This window comes from Cygnus atratus, chromosome 15 (genome assembly GCF_013377495.2).
Source record: "Cygnus atratus isolate AKBS03 ecotype Queensland, Australia chromosome 15, CAtr_DNAZoo_HiC_assembly, whole genome shotgun sequence".
Lineage (NCBI taxonomy): Eukaryota > Metazoa > Chordata > Aves > Anseriformes > Anatidae > Cygnus > Cygnus atratus.
The window spans coordinates 6,355,678-6,372,156 of NC_066376.1; the positions used below are offsets into that span (position 1 = coordinate 6,355,678).

At 40.1% G+C, this 16,479-nt stretch overlaps 1 protein-coding gene across 2 annotated transcripts in view; it reads left to right on the plus strand.

Moving 5' to 3' along the window:
- PRKAR1B (protein kinase cAMP-dependent type I regulatory subunit beta) overlaps positions 1-16,479 on the plus strand; it is a 101,631-nt gene that overhangs the window by 6,357 nt on the left and 78,795 nt on the right. For both annotated transcript variants that reach the window (XM_035548748.2, XM_035548749.2), the window contains exons 3-4: positions 9,557-9,727; positions 13,239-13,330. In XM_035548748.2, coding sequence (XP_035404641.1) covers positions 9,557-9,727; positions 13,239-13,330 — 263 coding nt within the window. The remainder of the gene's footprint in view (positions 1-9,556; positions 9,728-13,238; positions 13,331-16,479) is intronic.

The window sequence follows — 16,479 nt, forward strand, 5'->3', positions numbered from 1 at the left end:
GTTGCACGTGGTACTTAATGCCACGGGTTGCTGTGATTTGGTAGTGGTTTTATGGACCCAGGCTGATGCTGCGTGTCTTAAGGTACCATCCAAAAAAGAGAGTTTGGGAGAACCCTGGCCCCTACCTCTATAATTAAATGGAGCAAAATGAGGTTGTTTGGGTAGCTCCACCTTGTGGTGTTAGACAATATCGTACGCAGACAGGTTGAGCAGAAAAATAAAGTTTGTGACAGGTTTGCTGTAAACTAGGTCTCTAAACTGCAAATTCATTCACAGTTAGTAAGGTACAGTTTTTAATGTATAATAAAGAGTTTCAGGACCAAAGGTATTTGAACATCAGACTTTTATTCTGCAACAGTAGTCTCACCCAGTATTTACATTTTTTTCAGAACTTACACCAGAACCTGACCAAAACAGTGAATTTAATTCTTGTAGGTGATTATGCTAAGTATAACTCATTCCTTTAAGATAAGCTGGGGAGAGGTTATGGTTGGAAGGAAAATCCTACAGAAGAAAAACTATCTAAAATATGCATTAACTAAGCAGTGTGATAAAGATTAATAAGAAAAATATTTCTGTATCTTTTAAAGCTTGCAAAGCAGTTGGGTGGTGTCTGCTCTGGTCAGAAATGTTGCTAAAGCATGTGTGAACATACCTGAGCTACCCAAGATGCTGATAGCAAAAAAACAGTGGGAGCACTGGGTGCTGTGTAACTGCAGTTCTGAGGAGGCTGGGGCAGCCTGTGCTACTGCCACTTCTCTGATAGCAGTACCTAAGAGAGCTAGATTAAAATCAGCTCAGGAGCTCAGGTCGTTCTGTGTGTGCTGAAGTCAGACCTCTGGGACTGCTGCAGTCAGCCACAAGAATTGTTAGGAGAGGGCGACTGTTTCAGTCTTGGAACAGAAACAAGAAAAAACACCCATTTAGCAAACTTTCCTAAACACAGGAGATTAAGGGAAAGGTGGAGGGTGAAGAAGGTGAAAGCAGAATTTCCCTATTTCTTGAGCAGGACAGGCGATAGTCCATTGAAACTGATGTCCAGCAGTTTTTAAAAACAGAAAACCCCAAACATGCATGGAAAAAATATGCTTTCAGGTGCATTGGATTTGCACAGCACATTGTCATAGGAAGTTGTTGAGACCAAAATTATGGTCCCAATAGATTAAATTCTTGAATGGAGGGAATGTCCGTTGTTAGCTGCTAAACTCAGGGGCTTTGATAAAGCATCTCTTTTGGAAACTCCTGAAATTACTGAATGTTACGTGCTAGAAGGATCACTTTGCTTGAAATGTTCTTTATGCTCTTTCCCTAAACCACTGCTATGGGTAGGATATAAGGCTAGGCGGGATTGTGGTTTGAGTTGGTGAAACAGGTGTTATGTTAGACAGCTGATTGTTTATTTAGAAAAAGTAGTGGCAATATCTTTTGTTTGCAGATTCAAAAAATCTCTCTGATGGAGTTTAAACTAATTTCTAAGTAAAACTGCATAAAAGAATGTTTATCAGGGAAAACATATTTAACATGTTAAGAGCTTAAGCATCAGGTAGAGAATATGCAGTGACTTAAAGCAAGTCTTAGCTCCTTTTCCATTAAAAAACCAACCAACCAACCAATGACAAAAAACAAAACAAAAAAAAAACCACAAAACTATGTGCTCACATTATTACTTTGAGTTCAGACAGTCTGCATACAGCCAGATTGCAACTATTCAGGTGCAACTCACCCTCCTGAAGATTTATAGCACAAGATCACGTCTTTTTGTGCTGTTAATTCATCTTGTCTTGCTCCTACATCTCAGGAGGATGCCAGTAGTTTGATTTATACTGAGGTAACTGCTTTTTGCCCTTAGAATGCTTTCTTTAAAAAAAGCAAAAATGATAACGGAGACTCAGGAGACTAGTGTAACTCAGGAAGAAATTATAATGCTTTATGAATGTTATCATTTTTAGGAAGAATATAAGTACAGTCAGTACAGGGGTAATCTATTCTGTTGATGAAGTTTTTAGTGCTTATAGTGCAAATATTCAGTGCCTTCTCTTTATTTAGATTATTGACTAATTGAAAACACCTGTTTCATTTTTAGTTCCACAATAAGGGGAAGCTTGGACTAAATATAACTGGTTTCACTGCTATCAGTAGATGTTATCAGAAATACTCCCATTTATATAAAAATAATAACTCTGCTTATCCTATCAGTGATGCCATAGTGTAAGATAGATGAGGTTTCTGGATTTGAAGCGTCCTGGCACAAGTTAGTGTTGTTGCTGTCTCCTGAGGATGCCAGCTCAGGTGGTGTGTTAACTCTCTCATGGCCAGCTGCTGGTAGCCTGGCCACTGCTCAGGCACTCTCATCACTGCCTGTAGGTAATTACATCACTACACATCCTGTTTCATCCTCTCTCTGTAGGACTGGATTTAGCTTCCACACCAAAGTAAGGCTCTTGCCTTTAACAGAGCAGCCAACTCTTCCTCTCTTGATGCTCATGGACCTATACAGCTAGGAGCAGGGACATCCCTTCAAGCACGCCTCTGACCGCAGCATGTTAGAGGCTCTCAGCCAGTTTAGTCAGCTCTGTCAGATGCACAGCTCTTAAGCTGATTTAGGGGCCCTCAAGCCCTGTTTCACTAATCAAGTTCCAAAAAAGAGTTTGCCCACTTTGAAATCCTGATCTTATTGGAATTGGTGCTTGCAGAGCTGGCTGAACGTCCAGCCCAGCATCTGTCTGCAGTCCAGCAAATCCTTCACTATGTTGGCTTGAGTTTGAGGGGCCTGTTGGACTACATTGCAACTCATTTCATGCAAGGTCAAACGTAAGATTATGGGATGGATAGTGTTGAGACTGTACTCCTGCAATTTGTCCTAATTCTCTTGCTGTGTGGTTTTCAATAGTGCATTGGGCAAGGCGCTCTGAGAACTGTTGAGCCTTTCAATTAAGGCTGATTGTCTAGCCAAGGCTAGGCAGTAGCTTTTCTCAAAGGCACTAAACTATATTGTTTCCTTTTATTGTCTCCCCGTTGTAGAAGATAACTTGAGGAAAAGAGTTAAGCTTTGACAGTTTTCCCACAGTAATTATTTTAAGCTGTGGGGCATGCCAAATAGAAATGATAGCAAGGAAAGAGACTGTAAAAATGGTAAAAACCAAAACAGACTTCCAATATGAGGATGTATTTTGGATTTGCTCTTGTTTTTAAGTTATGTAGATGCTGCGGTCCACTGCACTCTATTAGTTAATCATTAATCTCCTAACTGCATAAAAAGATTGCTCTTTCTCTTAAAATATTTTTAGTGCTGCACGAAGTCATTTTAATTAGGCACGTAGAATGGGGTTTGGGAATGTCCAAGTGAACAGCAGTAGGACTGAGTGGAGAACAGCAGTTCTCACAGCAGAGTTAGGATAATTTGAAGTTTGGCTCTGTTCCAATTAAGAAAAGCACGTTAGGTTTTGAAATGCGGGAAAACTACTGTTTTTCTTCGTGCTGTGCCTGTCTGCGACTCTGTGCTTGCTGCCTGGCAGCCTGGGTTGGAGCAGTACCCTGACAGTTTCGTAGGCTGGAGCTGGGGAGGTTCTGTGCCTCCCAGGGAGCTCAGCTTGCCAGCTCCACATCACCCCTAAGCAAGACGCTGGGGAGCGGAGAAAGTGGGCTCTGGGAAACCCGACATCAAAATACGTCCATAGATGTTTAGGTTTTGATTTACTGGCAAGTTGTGTAGAGTAAATCGAGTGGGATTTTATGGAGGAGAGGAAAATGTGGCAATGTTTTAGCAATGATTTCCACTCTGGAATAACGTAGGGAACACGAGATTTTGAGTAACCTTCCCTGCTTTCAGCAGCACATTTGATCTGAGGGTGTCAGAATGCTTCTAAACGTTAAGTAGGCCTACACAATAGAAGTATTTTGAGGAGCAACATGACATGCTAGCATTTATGATTCCCTCTTTGTTGGAAGCCTCAATTGCTAACTTTTTTTGCCTGTGCTCTGGTGGTGCATTTCTGCCTTGTTCATGTAATAGGTCTTGTTGAGTTTGGTGGTGTTTTGTTCAGAATAAGTGTCTGCTGTGTTAGATGGCTAGAATGAAAATTAAATAAGCAGCTTTGGCATTACATATCCAGTGATTAAAAACTGTAAAGTGACTTAGGCATTCTGGTTGTTGCTGAAAAATGCACCATAATATTTTTGCATTTTAGTTTAAATTACTTTTATCCAGTAGAAATAGAGCTTTCTGCAGGCATGTTTCTTTTTTATACCAGGTATGCATGCATACATTATTATTTGGCTTTTAAAAGTCAGAAGTGTTGGCTACAGTTCTCTTTGATTCTAAAAGTCTTTAAGAATCAGAAATATGGTCTGTGTTTTGTAAGATAACCTTTCTTTCATATGTATTCTTTCTTTCTTACGTACAATAAAGTAAGAAGGGAAGAGGTGGTGATGGGTCGAGATACTGCAAGACACCAAAGGGGAGGACAAGAAGTGTTAATATGTTGCAGGAGGTAAGAGGGTGCCAGTAAAGGGATTCAAGAAGGCGAGCGATGCAGGCAGAGCCACAGAAGAGTAGGTGGATTTTTGGCAGGAGACTTTGCCTAGATTGGAAATTGGGAATGAACTAAGATGCAGAGAGGCCACAGAAGCTGCAGTGGTAGTAATCAAAATGGTAGATAAGTATGAAATGGATAAAGACATTAGTAGGAGGGGTGGATGTTAAAGGGATTTCTTAGTGATGCTGTAGAAGAAAGCATTTAACATCCAGAAGGCAGTGGACCAATGGTTAGGATTGTGTGAAAGGTCTCACATTACAAGCCTGAATGATCTTAAAAGATAGTAGAGTTGTGTACTGTGACAAAGAAAAGGCTGGGAAAGACATTAAGACCTCCCAAATTTCTCTCACTTTCAGTGATGGAATCAGTCGTTCCTGTGCTTCCAATGGAGTGGTTTGCTATAAATCATTGTGTCAGTCTCCAGAAATGATAATGTTTCCTCTGGGTCAGTTCCAGTGCAAAGAGAGATTAGTTGCTTGCATATGAACTGGGCTGTGCATTTGCTGTGGATAAAACAAAAGCAGATTCCGGGTCTGTCAGTCAGAAAACTTTGAGCGTGCTTGAGGGGAAAAAGGAAGAAAAAAAGAGAGAGACAGAAAATATTTCATTTAGAGTGCGCTTTGTGTTGTTCCTTTTGAACACAATGAGTAAGTTGTAGGAAGCAGAGCGGAGGTAGAGAGCAGTGATACCTAACGGCTGACTTGCTTTTAAAAGTCTTCCTGGAATGTTGTTGTAAAGCTATACAGTGATTTGGAGCCTTGTCAGGTGCTATCTTTCCTTGAACTTAAACATTGTGTTTCCAGACAGTGACAAAGCCTGAAAGGAGAGACTGGGAGAGGAAGTACTGAAAGCGAATTTCTATTTGGAAATGCTCCAGCTAAGAGAGAAGAAAGCTGCTGGGTCAGGAAGCCTGTGTGCTCCTCAGCAGTAGTCTGAAAGAAAGAGTAAAGCTAAAAACTTGCTTAGCATTGTGGTCGCTTCACTTACAGTGTTTAAACTCATTAAAAACTCCTAAAAACATTAATCAGGAAAGGCAATGACCCTGTGCACTGATGACAGCATGCTGAATTCCTGTGTTTTATACATTAGTCTCCTGCAGCACCATTGTCTTAGCCAGAGGTGAATGCCCAAAAGATAAATGGGCGACTACAGATGTATTTGTTGCATCTGTTTTCTTTAAATTTGTTGCAAAGATGGTGTATTTTCTTACCTTTCCAATTTATGGCTTGGTTAGCATTGAATTCAGCTGTGGTACTCCAGTTTTACAGTCCATCTCCCCCAGAAATCACAGGGAAGGCTTGTTCAGAGCTGCAGCTAAGTTTTTAATCAGTTGCGACACGCTTTTCACAGAAGTAGGATTAGATCAGATATATATGAAACAGGGCATTACTGTCACACAGCAGTGATGGTTTGTAGATTTGGGGTGTGTTAATATATCACATACTGGACTGTAGCAATGACTCGGGAGGCTTCAGTCAGCTGTGCACACATGGCTCACATTGCCGTTTAATGCTCCCTGAATTATACAGGATGCCCACTGGGGCTGGTAGGTACGACAAAGGGCTTGACCTTCTGGACTGGCAGCGGAAGGCCAGGCAAGGTCACCCAAAACAGCACTGGATGTAGAAATATGGACAGCTGAATCAGACCCTGTCTTTTGGAGAGCCACATCTTACCTTGCTGCACAGGTCGGAAGCAACTCGCTGAAGCCAGTACCTCATTTTAAGGTGGGCATAATTGGGAAATACGATTGCTCTGCCATTGTGAATTATCTGTGCCATTTGAATAGCGAGTGAGATAGCCTGTTGTCATGACAACAAAAGATGGTGAGGTGTTTACTTGAAAGGAGTTCTGCACAAGCATCCACATCAAGCCGTGTCTGAAGATCCCCATTTGAAGAACTGCTCTTCAGAGGGTCTGTTCCTCCTTTAAAGTACTTGCTGTATTTGTGCGCTTTTACTCCAGGATATATGGAAGACGGCTTTGTGAAAGCTTAACCCAGGATACAGTCTGCGCTTTTATTTTCAAAAGGCACCTTTTAGTTCAGTAATGGAAATCTTACCTAGACTACAGATAGCGGCATATGGAAAAGCCAGCCAGTCAACTATCTGCTGTTTATATAAAAGGAGTTTGTAGCGAAGAGACTTCCTTTTAAAATGAATCATATGGTAACTCACTTTTATAATCCTTTAATATCTTTTTGGCTTTAAAAAGTATTTGGGTTTAAAAGCATGCTTTACGATATTAATTTTATCTCACTGAGCTTGCTTTCTCATATAAATCTGTTATGTGGCAGAGGAGATGATATTTCTTAATTCCTTAGAAGTGCCTTTTTTACATGCGTACTGGAAAAGAGGTGTATATTTGATATTCAAATGGGGTAAACTATTGCTTTTCTCTGTGAGTGCATGTACCATGTATAAAAAGAGCTGTGAAAGTGCTGCATACAATTAAATAGTTACCTGACTGCCTTCTTGTTGTAATTACCTTTTAGTATACTTTCAACTGCTTACAGTTCAGAAGGGTCTTCATTACCTTTCAGTTAAGCTAATGAAGAAGGTGCATTTGATTTTGTTCATTTAGTGTAAAAAGAGAACGTTACACTGTCAGAGATCCATGAGCTGAAATACCCACGAACATTATTTCAAATTCTTCAGTCATAGGTTTGGTTTTGATGACTAGGTGTCAAATATAATGAAAACACGTAGCCCACATACTTTTATTTATAATGTTTTTATTTCTGCAAGTGTATAATTGTAATTAAGGAAGCTCGAGGTAGTCAGAGAGCAGTTGTATGTGGGGAAGAAGTTGATGAGAATGCTTAAATAGGACTTGCAGTTTTTACACAATAGGAAAATCTAGCTGAGTCATTTGTTACATATACAGTACTATTATTTGAAATTTGAATTGGAAAAGTTCCAGTAAGAATTTAATACATCTGAAGTCAGCCTGTTTGTTTTCGTCTGCTTACATCACCTAATTTGACTGTGCTGTGACCCAGGAATTGTAGTCTACTAATTCCAATTAAAAAAAAAAAAGATATCAGAAAGAACTCATCACTTTCTGAGGCAGGTCAGGACCTTGAAAAGTCAAATCTTTAGTCAGTCCTCCAAATTTTATCTCTGTGCTTGTCTCTTAAATATTTTAATAATCCTTTAGTCAAAACAAGAATGTGTGACTTGTTACTTTGAACTACGCAACATGGGAAATACTGTTTTGTTATTTATTTCAACTAGCAATGATACATTGCAGATCAGTGTGAAAGGCTCCTTAAGTTAATAACGGGCGATGTCAGTGATGGTGAAGAAAGAAACTGGAATAAGACCAGAAAAGACAAGTGGCATGACTGGATTTGTCAGACATTTGTAAACATCGGTGGCAAAACATATATTAATCATCTGTTTTTCTTGCAAGCTTAAAAATTGTGAACTTTTGCCAATTTTCTGTACCACTCTTCTAGTGTCATACCTGATGAGTTAACTCTAACTCATTTCCTGTGTCAATAAGACCAACTGGCTATGTTGGTAATTGGCCACATGTCTAGCACTGCTACTCCCAGATCCTTCCTCCTCCGCTGCCTCCATTTACTAGCTGTAATTGTTCAGTCTCATCGGAAATCAGTTGTATAAGACAGAGGCCAGGTTCTGGTATCTCTATCAAAGGGAAGTTGATTTTATTGGGCGTGCAGGAGCCTCAGCATTGATATATTTTTGTTTTTCTTCTGTGTAGCCTGCAACTCTGCTAATATGAATTCTCTCAAAAATACTAGTCGTTTAGTGAGTAGTCTGCTGATAGCTGACTGTGTATACATTGATCAACATAACTCTATCAGAGTGCATCTAATGCATATGACAATGGAATAGATGACAGCAAATAAATTACCAGAATACTGCTGTCCAAGTCAGTGTGTCTCCTGACAATGTTCATGTCTCCCTGCTGCACAAACTCTTCAGTTTCCTTTATGGGACGAGCTGAAGGCTGAATGCACGGCCCATCCTGCTTCCATTCCCCCCCCGCCTTATCAAGGTCAGAGAAGGCTGGAAAGAGCAAGCTGAGCAGTCACTGAAGAGGCAGCAGGAAGCTGAAGAACAGGAGATGGGGCTCTGACACAAACTACTACTTGCAGTAGCCATGTGTGTGTAGAACCGGCAGTTCTGCGCAATTGTAGCTTTTATTTTTTAACACAGAACTTGCAGATTTTATTCCTGAAAATATTACGATTACAGGTAATTTTGTTTTCTTAATTCTTCAGAAGTCAGATAATTCAGTGCATGAACTGACAGCATCTTGCAACTCTCACATCCTGTCTTGCAGATCTTGTGTACTGTTTCCTGCTCTTGTTACTATCTCTCCAGGGATTCCCCTTCGTATTTAGCTCTGTTCCATGAATGTGGACTTTGGAGAATAACCTCCCTATTGGCCAGCTGATGCTAAGCCAGCTGTCATTTTTTGTAGTCCTCTGGAGCCTACCTTGGATTTTTTTCCTTGGAAGTAATCCCATTGGTTGTAAATCTCTTATATGGCAGAAATTCTCTAGTAGGGAGCATCTTTGTTCTTTCTGGTGATAGTAAGCCTGCAAAGCAGAGCAAGATGAAGAAACATACCTAATATATCGACATGTGACTTCTGGTATGTTCTCTGTGCAAGAGACCAAGATATGTACAAGCGAACTAAGAAAATAACAGCTGTGATGTTGGAGAGTAAGCAAAAGAGGTTTGTTCTTTTTGTTTCTCATCCAGGACTAGCTGCAATGAAATGTCTGCAGCTTATACATTGGTTTCCATTATGTGTGCAAGAGTTGGACAGGTCAATTAGTGATGATACCCGTATATGTATTGTAGTTAGTGGCAGTCCTTCCTGCTGCTCATGTTAAATTTTTCATTTTCTTTGACCAATACACGTGTGTAAATTGACAAATGTCTAAATGTAGAAATGAAGTGGTTGCTGAGAGTTGTAGATGAAGAGCGTATTGAGTCTTATATACGTAAGAGCTGTTGCATTTGTCTCTTTTTGCCTTGCAGGAAGAATGCAAACAAATACTGGCTCGGCAGAAATCCAGTTCCCAGTCTGATTCTCATGATGACGAGATTTCCCCTCCTCCTCCCAACCCAGTGGTAAAAGCCCGACGCAGGAGAGGAGGGGTCAGCGCAGAGGTCTACACGGAGGAAGATGCCGTTTCTTATGTTAGAAAGGTAACGTGTTGCCATCTGTCTGACTCGGAGGTTTACAGGACAACCAAGTGAATCACATCTTGCTAATAATTTATAGTGCTTGTGATCATGGGTCAGCCTGTAGGGTGGTGTCCTCATGTCAGCATGTCCATGGCTTGACTGTCTTCTCAGCTCATTTGCTGCCTCCTTGACTAAGTACTTTCCCCATTAATTTTGCTTCACTATTCTGTCTTCTTTCCCTTTTAGAGGTGTGCTGCTAATCTGTTTCCCTCTTTAATGGAGTGGGTAATTCTCGGCCGTTTTCTTGCTGTTAGCAGAATTCTTCAGTTTCTGAGTTTTGCCAGAACTTCACAGTTTTGGAAAGTGGCCCTTTCTATTGCTGCATTTCCTGCTTTTTCCCCCAGTCATGTCTACCTCAAGTTTTCTCCTAACCTAGGTCATGTAGGTTCCCTAGATCATTTCAGCCACATGGTTTCCATGTTCATTGGGTACTGCTTAACCGGATGGTTTTCAGAAGTCTGCTGACTATATTGGGCCACTTTGTGTCCACTGTCTTTGAAGAAATGATGATTGCAAATTAAATAGATGTAGCAGGAGTTAGAATAATGCAGTAAAAGGAATGTTACTGAAATAAGATCTTAGAATGTAAGAGAGACGTGAGGGAACTGCTGAGAGAGGAGAAATTTGCCTAGAACTTGTGGCTGTTAATTGAATAGTTCACTTTGGGTCTCGTCTATGTATGTCATTGGCAAAAATAGATACCATAACACAGGTGAGGGTCTGACATTGTCAAAGCCTTTACCTGACAGTAGTTTTCAGGTCTGCTCCTCAGTTATTGATATGAAAATCAGGTCCTCTTAGAAGTAATATGTAAAGTATCTGTTTGTAAGCCATTTGGAATATGGAAACCTGGCACTATTTACTAAGTCCTTTCAAATGGATATTTTGTTTGGGTAGGTTGCCTTTGTTCTATTTGAATGCTACTGATTTTTGGCTTTAGGAAATCATTGGCCAGTATCTCCCATGGGACACTTTCCAGCAAGTTTCAGAGTAGCTGTGCATTCACTGTTTCTGTGTAGCCATACTAGCCTTGCTTTTGGAGTCTGAACTTCTAAAAAGCTTGATGTGTAATGTAAAATAGAGCTGAGCTCATGCTTCGCTATAGTAGAAGTTTGAGAATCTGTTTTCCTTTAAAAATAAACCGTCTGTGTCAACTTCTGATCACTGCCATAGAAGGGTGCATAACATAATGTTCTAAACCTGGCTTAGTTGCACAAATTGCTCCCAGGACACAGATCTCTCCAAAACAGAAAATCCCATAAGCAGTAAAACCTGCAAATCCTGCTTTTCTGTAGCACTTTTCTGTATGGATTCTCTACTGTTAAATAAATGCTGATTGCGCTCTGTGGCCTTTCCTTCCTCTAGATTTCCCTTCTTTAACTGCCTTTTTCATGAAAACGACTAGGTACTTTATATCATTGATACCTCTTAATAACTCTGCAAAGTTGTTTGAAACTGGTCAAAGCTTTTAGAGGTTATTAAATGACAGACATTATAATAATGTATGTCATACTTGTTTAAGGAGCTAGGCTAAAAATGCATTTCATAAGGTTGACAGATTCTACTTGGGTGCTTTCGTGCGTGCCTGGAGTAAATTTAACCCAAAGAGCTTTTACTTTATGGGAATACATTTTGTCAGTCAATGTGTTTTGGCAGAACACTTCTTGCGTTTGCAGTCAGCTGTGTTTCTGTCATCCACGTATGATACAAGTTTGCTGGCTACCCTGGGATTTTCTGTCCCAGGAAATAAAGAATTAGGAAAGCTTTTCGTCCTTAAAGCAATTATGGAAGAGTATTCTTGTGGCAGTTAAATAGTGCTTGCAAGTACCCTGTATGTTTTAAAAACACTGTGGTCAAAGTATTAATGCATTGCACTGTTAAATCTTGCATGATGCTTTAAAAGCCACTTTCAAACATTTTTCTTTTTGTGCAGTCTGTAATATCCTCCTTAAAAACTTCCAGGAGGGGGTAACATTTGGCTCTGTTTAATACAGGCTCCACATGACTCTCCTGAAAATCAAAGGAAATATTCCTTCCCACACTCAGGTCACACCCCTGAGTAGTTTATGTTTCTAATGGAACCTGAAGTTACCTTTATTTTCTTCCTTTTTCAGCAGTGATGCCAGTAAGCCCCAACCGTAGGATTTCTAGGCAGTAATCGGTCTAGAGCCAGAAGAAGCAATACAGATCATATTCTGTGTGTTCTGTGGCAAGGGCTGTTGTGATTTTAATTTCCTAGAATTAGCTGACTGAGGTTAAAAAATAATAGTAATTTAGGGGATAGTTTCCTGTCAGGCTGTAGATGCTGCAATGAATATGGAACTAGCTCTGAGAGGTTTTGTGTCGGTGCTTTGTCTTCTGCCATAAGCAAATAATCCCATGGCGAATCCCATGGCTGTGTGTTTGTGGTAGAGGTTTCTAGAGCAGAGAAAGAAAGGGGGACACTGAAAGAACAAATTATGAAACAAATTTAAAAGTGTAAAAAGCAAGGCAAGGGTTGTATTAAACTATTGCAAACAGATGGATTTTTACATAGTGGCCTGGAAGAACCACTGGCTTAAATTCAGGTGTTGGATAGAAACACATCTGGGTCGTAAGTCAATTTAAAGGATCCCTTGAAGGCGTGAGCTATAGGATGAGTAGTGCTAAAGGCAGTGCAACGAGTTATGTCACTTGAGAGAAAATCAAAGGAGATTTAACTGTGTGATTTGAGCGAACATCTGGCATGGTTCCATCCTGGGGAGCACAAAGAAAGATTTCTGCAGAGGGTTATTTCATTGCTTCATTCCTGAAACCAGAGAAAGCAGTCAACACATCTGACAGAACATGTAGTTTACCAACTAACAGAAAAGGAACCTTGTCGCAAAGTGGATTATCTACTTGAAGAGCAAATTCAATGATTACTTAGAAAAGTGATATAAGACAACGATCAAGTGATTGTTCCAGATGCTTCATTTTATTCAGATGCCTGGTTGCTGTGACATCTGAACAATCTTTCCTGTGTTTTCTGTGTCCCTGTCCCACCAGACCCATCTAGGTCTCTGCTTTGTGGATTTCATTGCTGCAGGTTGTGTCTGAGAAAGGCCAATCAACACTATTCTATCATCAGCCAGAAAAGCTGGAGTTGAATGTCTTAGTGATTTCTATTATCTACTCTTGGCTTCTCAGCAGTAAGCTGAACCGCTAGGGTGTTTTTAATAGAGCAAGAGATCATGACTGCAATTCGGTCCAGTTTCTTCTTATCCCAGACCTTGTATTTGTTTTTTGGTTGTCATATTGAGAACGTCACTTCTTATCCTCATGTTATGAAAACCATAGTTTCTTACTTTCTTAGTGGCTTTATATTATAGCCTAATGTGGTTGAAATCAAACTGCATCCATTATCTTGAATAATGGAATTTTCTATAGATTTCAAGATCTATGAAGAAATACAACCAGAAATGTAGTTACCCTTCTTCCTTTTCTCCTACAGGTTATTCCAAAGGACTATAAGACTATGACTGCTCTGGCAAAGGCCATCTCCAAGAACGTACTCTTTGCTCATCTTGATGACAATGAACGAAGGTATGAGGTGCTTTATGATTCTAAGGATTCTATAGCTTGACCCGAAGACAAGAAATTGTGTTAAATTTTAGCTGAGAAAGCTCCTCAGGGGTCAGAACTACTCACTGATGTGTTAGAGTTATACTAGATGTGCTCCCCCCCAAGATATTATGAAGAGGGTAAAATCGCAAGCTAAAAAAGAGAAAGAACAGATTCAAATTCATTCAGACATGCTTAATATTTTAAAATCAGCTGTGCCTGTGGTTAGAAAGGACAAAGATTCTGTCCGCATTGACGTTTTCATTACTGGCAGCACATCAAGCAATACAGTCCTTCAATGGGATACTCGTAAGCTTTCAATCAAATCACGTTTTCAAGTGTGCAAATTTTGCTCCCTCTTGCAGCCATTTACACAGTTTAATTACTTTGCAATCCTAATTATTATGATACCACATTAGCATGCAGATTTCTGGAGTAATTAGAAGAGGACTAACTGCACATTTCTTCGAGCTTTTTTACCCACAACAGAGAATTCCTGAACAGAACTGCTGAAAATCCTAATTATACCATCTGCGTGCTACCATGACAAGCAATGGAGGGGTGGGTTTTCTGATTGTAAAAGGCACATTTTGGTAAAATGTTATCTAAGTAGGCGTGAGAGGGAAAGACGGAAGGAAAAATGATCTGTCCTGCACTGTGCTGATTGTACATCATGGTTATGGTGTCTCCAAACCATTCCCGATGTCTCAATTATTTGTGTCAGCCAGATTATCCTGTTGTAGATATATGGTAGGAGGGAGGAGCTGTGCACAGTGTCACTCCCATGTGTGTGCTGCAGAAGGGTCATAGACTGTCTGTTTTTGCAGTCCTCAAACTATGGCTTTACCAGGTGTGTACTGCCTCTGCTGTCAAAAGCTTTAGAATCTTCTTGGTTTCCGGATTCTGCACTAGAGCGAATGCAGCTGGATATCACCTGCCTTGTTCAGGTGCCACATTCAGGACTCATGACAAGCATAGCAAGATATTGCTCATGTTGGAGGAAAAGGGAACTCAAAGAAAGACACATGCATTCTGCTTTTGCAGACAGGATTGTGACGAACAAATAAATGTTCTTTCTTTGTATTCTACTGAGCTTATTCTTGAAGTCATGCCATGGTCCTTATCTGTGTTTGCTTGTCAAGCGTGGAGGAGTCAGCAAGTTGCAGTATACCATTGCTGTCACTTGCAGTTTGCATCTGGTTGATGCAGATAGGTAGTTCCGTAAAGTATATGGCATATGACTTTGGGGTTCTGTCCTCTTGGAATGGTGGAAAACTAGATGAGGACATTTGATTTTCTGTGCTGCAGTGGTGGTGTTCATTTTCTTCAGTGCTTTCTACACTTATGACAGTATCATTGTTTCATTTAATTTTATGGTTGACCATTCTCCAAGATTTAGGAGGTATTCAGGTGGAGGAAGGATGGACTAGCAGGGCCAAAAATTAATTTACAGTGGATAACTCATACTTTTTCTTCTTTGAAAAGATACTTAAGTTAATCTGTTCCATGGCTATGTAGCCAATGGAACTTGTGTTCCACTTGCTGCTTCGCAGCTGTGGACGTTCTTATGTGTGACATACACCCTGATTTGTAAACACAAAGTGTAATCTATTACTTTTGTGTCAAATATCCCATATGAATGAACTTCAGCATGACTTCTTACGCAACTGATAAGGTAAACAGGTATATTTTTGCACTGGTGTTTCAAATAGTTTTGTTCAGGTTTACATTCATGGTTTTATTTTAGATAGCATCTTTTTACATGCCATGCTTAAAAAAGGTTTGCTGTGTGTCACACACATGTACACACACATGCACATGCTCTCTGGTGTAAAATTATACTGCAAAGTGCAATAAATGAGCAACCGTAACCTCATCAGTACTAAAAGTGACGGAGATAGTTTATCAGGAACTCTTGTCAAAATGTGTGTTTCAAGAGTAGCTAATAGTATAAAGAACAGTGCGGCTCCGAAAAGTGATGTGGCAGTCAATTGGTTTCTCTTGGGACTTACCCTTGACTTCAGTAAAATCTTGATAAAACTTGAGTAACATCCTTTGTTCTCTCCAAGTCAGTGGCAAAATGCCCATTATTGTAAGTGGAAATGTGTTTTTAAATCTAAGGAAGCTCTTTTTCTCATCTGCAAAATCAGAAATGTGTGGCTTTTTAATTGCATTTACGTGTGCACCTGATGGATATTTTGTGTGTCCTTCTTTGTCTAGGACTGGTCTGTTACGTGTGCACTGACAGCAAAACTTCCAATTTACATGGATGTATCACGTTATTTATTTTTTTTTAGAATTGGTAAGAAACTAACTGTAAAAAGTTAAAGCAGTGTGTTTTAAGTAGGTATAGTTTGGTTTTGATTATTTATTAGAGTATTTCACACCCAACACAAGTACCTTACTATATTAAAAATCTCTGTGAAATACTCACCAGCAGGATAACCATTGAAGACCTGTGGGAAAACAGGGATGCCTTAGGGGTGATAAGCTTAATTATGAACTGGACAGCTTAGTGAGTTGCAGAGAGTACATGGGTATGTATCGGTGTGCTTACACTGTGGACTTATGCTTGTGTTTTGGCTTGTTATTAGCCCAAGCTCAGTTACAGTCTTCTAGGAGCAAGCTCATGTCTGGGTTTATATATATGTGCTTTGATTTGGTTTCCTTTTTTCGTTGGGATGTTTGGCAAACCTTGGCCCTTTCACTTTGTTCAGACTTTGGTGTGTCTGCTTTGCAGTTAGGATGTATTTAGTGGCTGGCAGTTGAGCGTGGATTTTTCATAGTGCTCTTATATCATCCTGCAGGTCCCTAGGCACGAGTACTTTAACTCTACTCTCTCCTCCTTTCCCCCACCCCATATGATGGCATATTGGCTGGCTTCTATTCACGTGGGGGTTTTGCCCTTCATTCCGTGTTTCTTCCATACTTCACTTCCTTCGTGACTCCACCCCAAAACTCTTGGAAGAGAGTTTTATTAGGTGGGCAATGAAGCACATTACTTAAGCTCAGATGTGAGTCCAGCAAGATGTTTTTGGAAAAGCGTAGTTCATACTGATGCGCAAACATCATGCAGAAGCTATGGAGCTGGCCACCAAGAGGACAGTTTTCCAAGGCAGAGAGCACTCTAA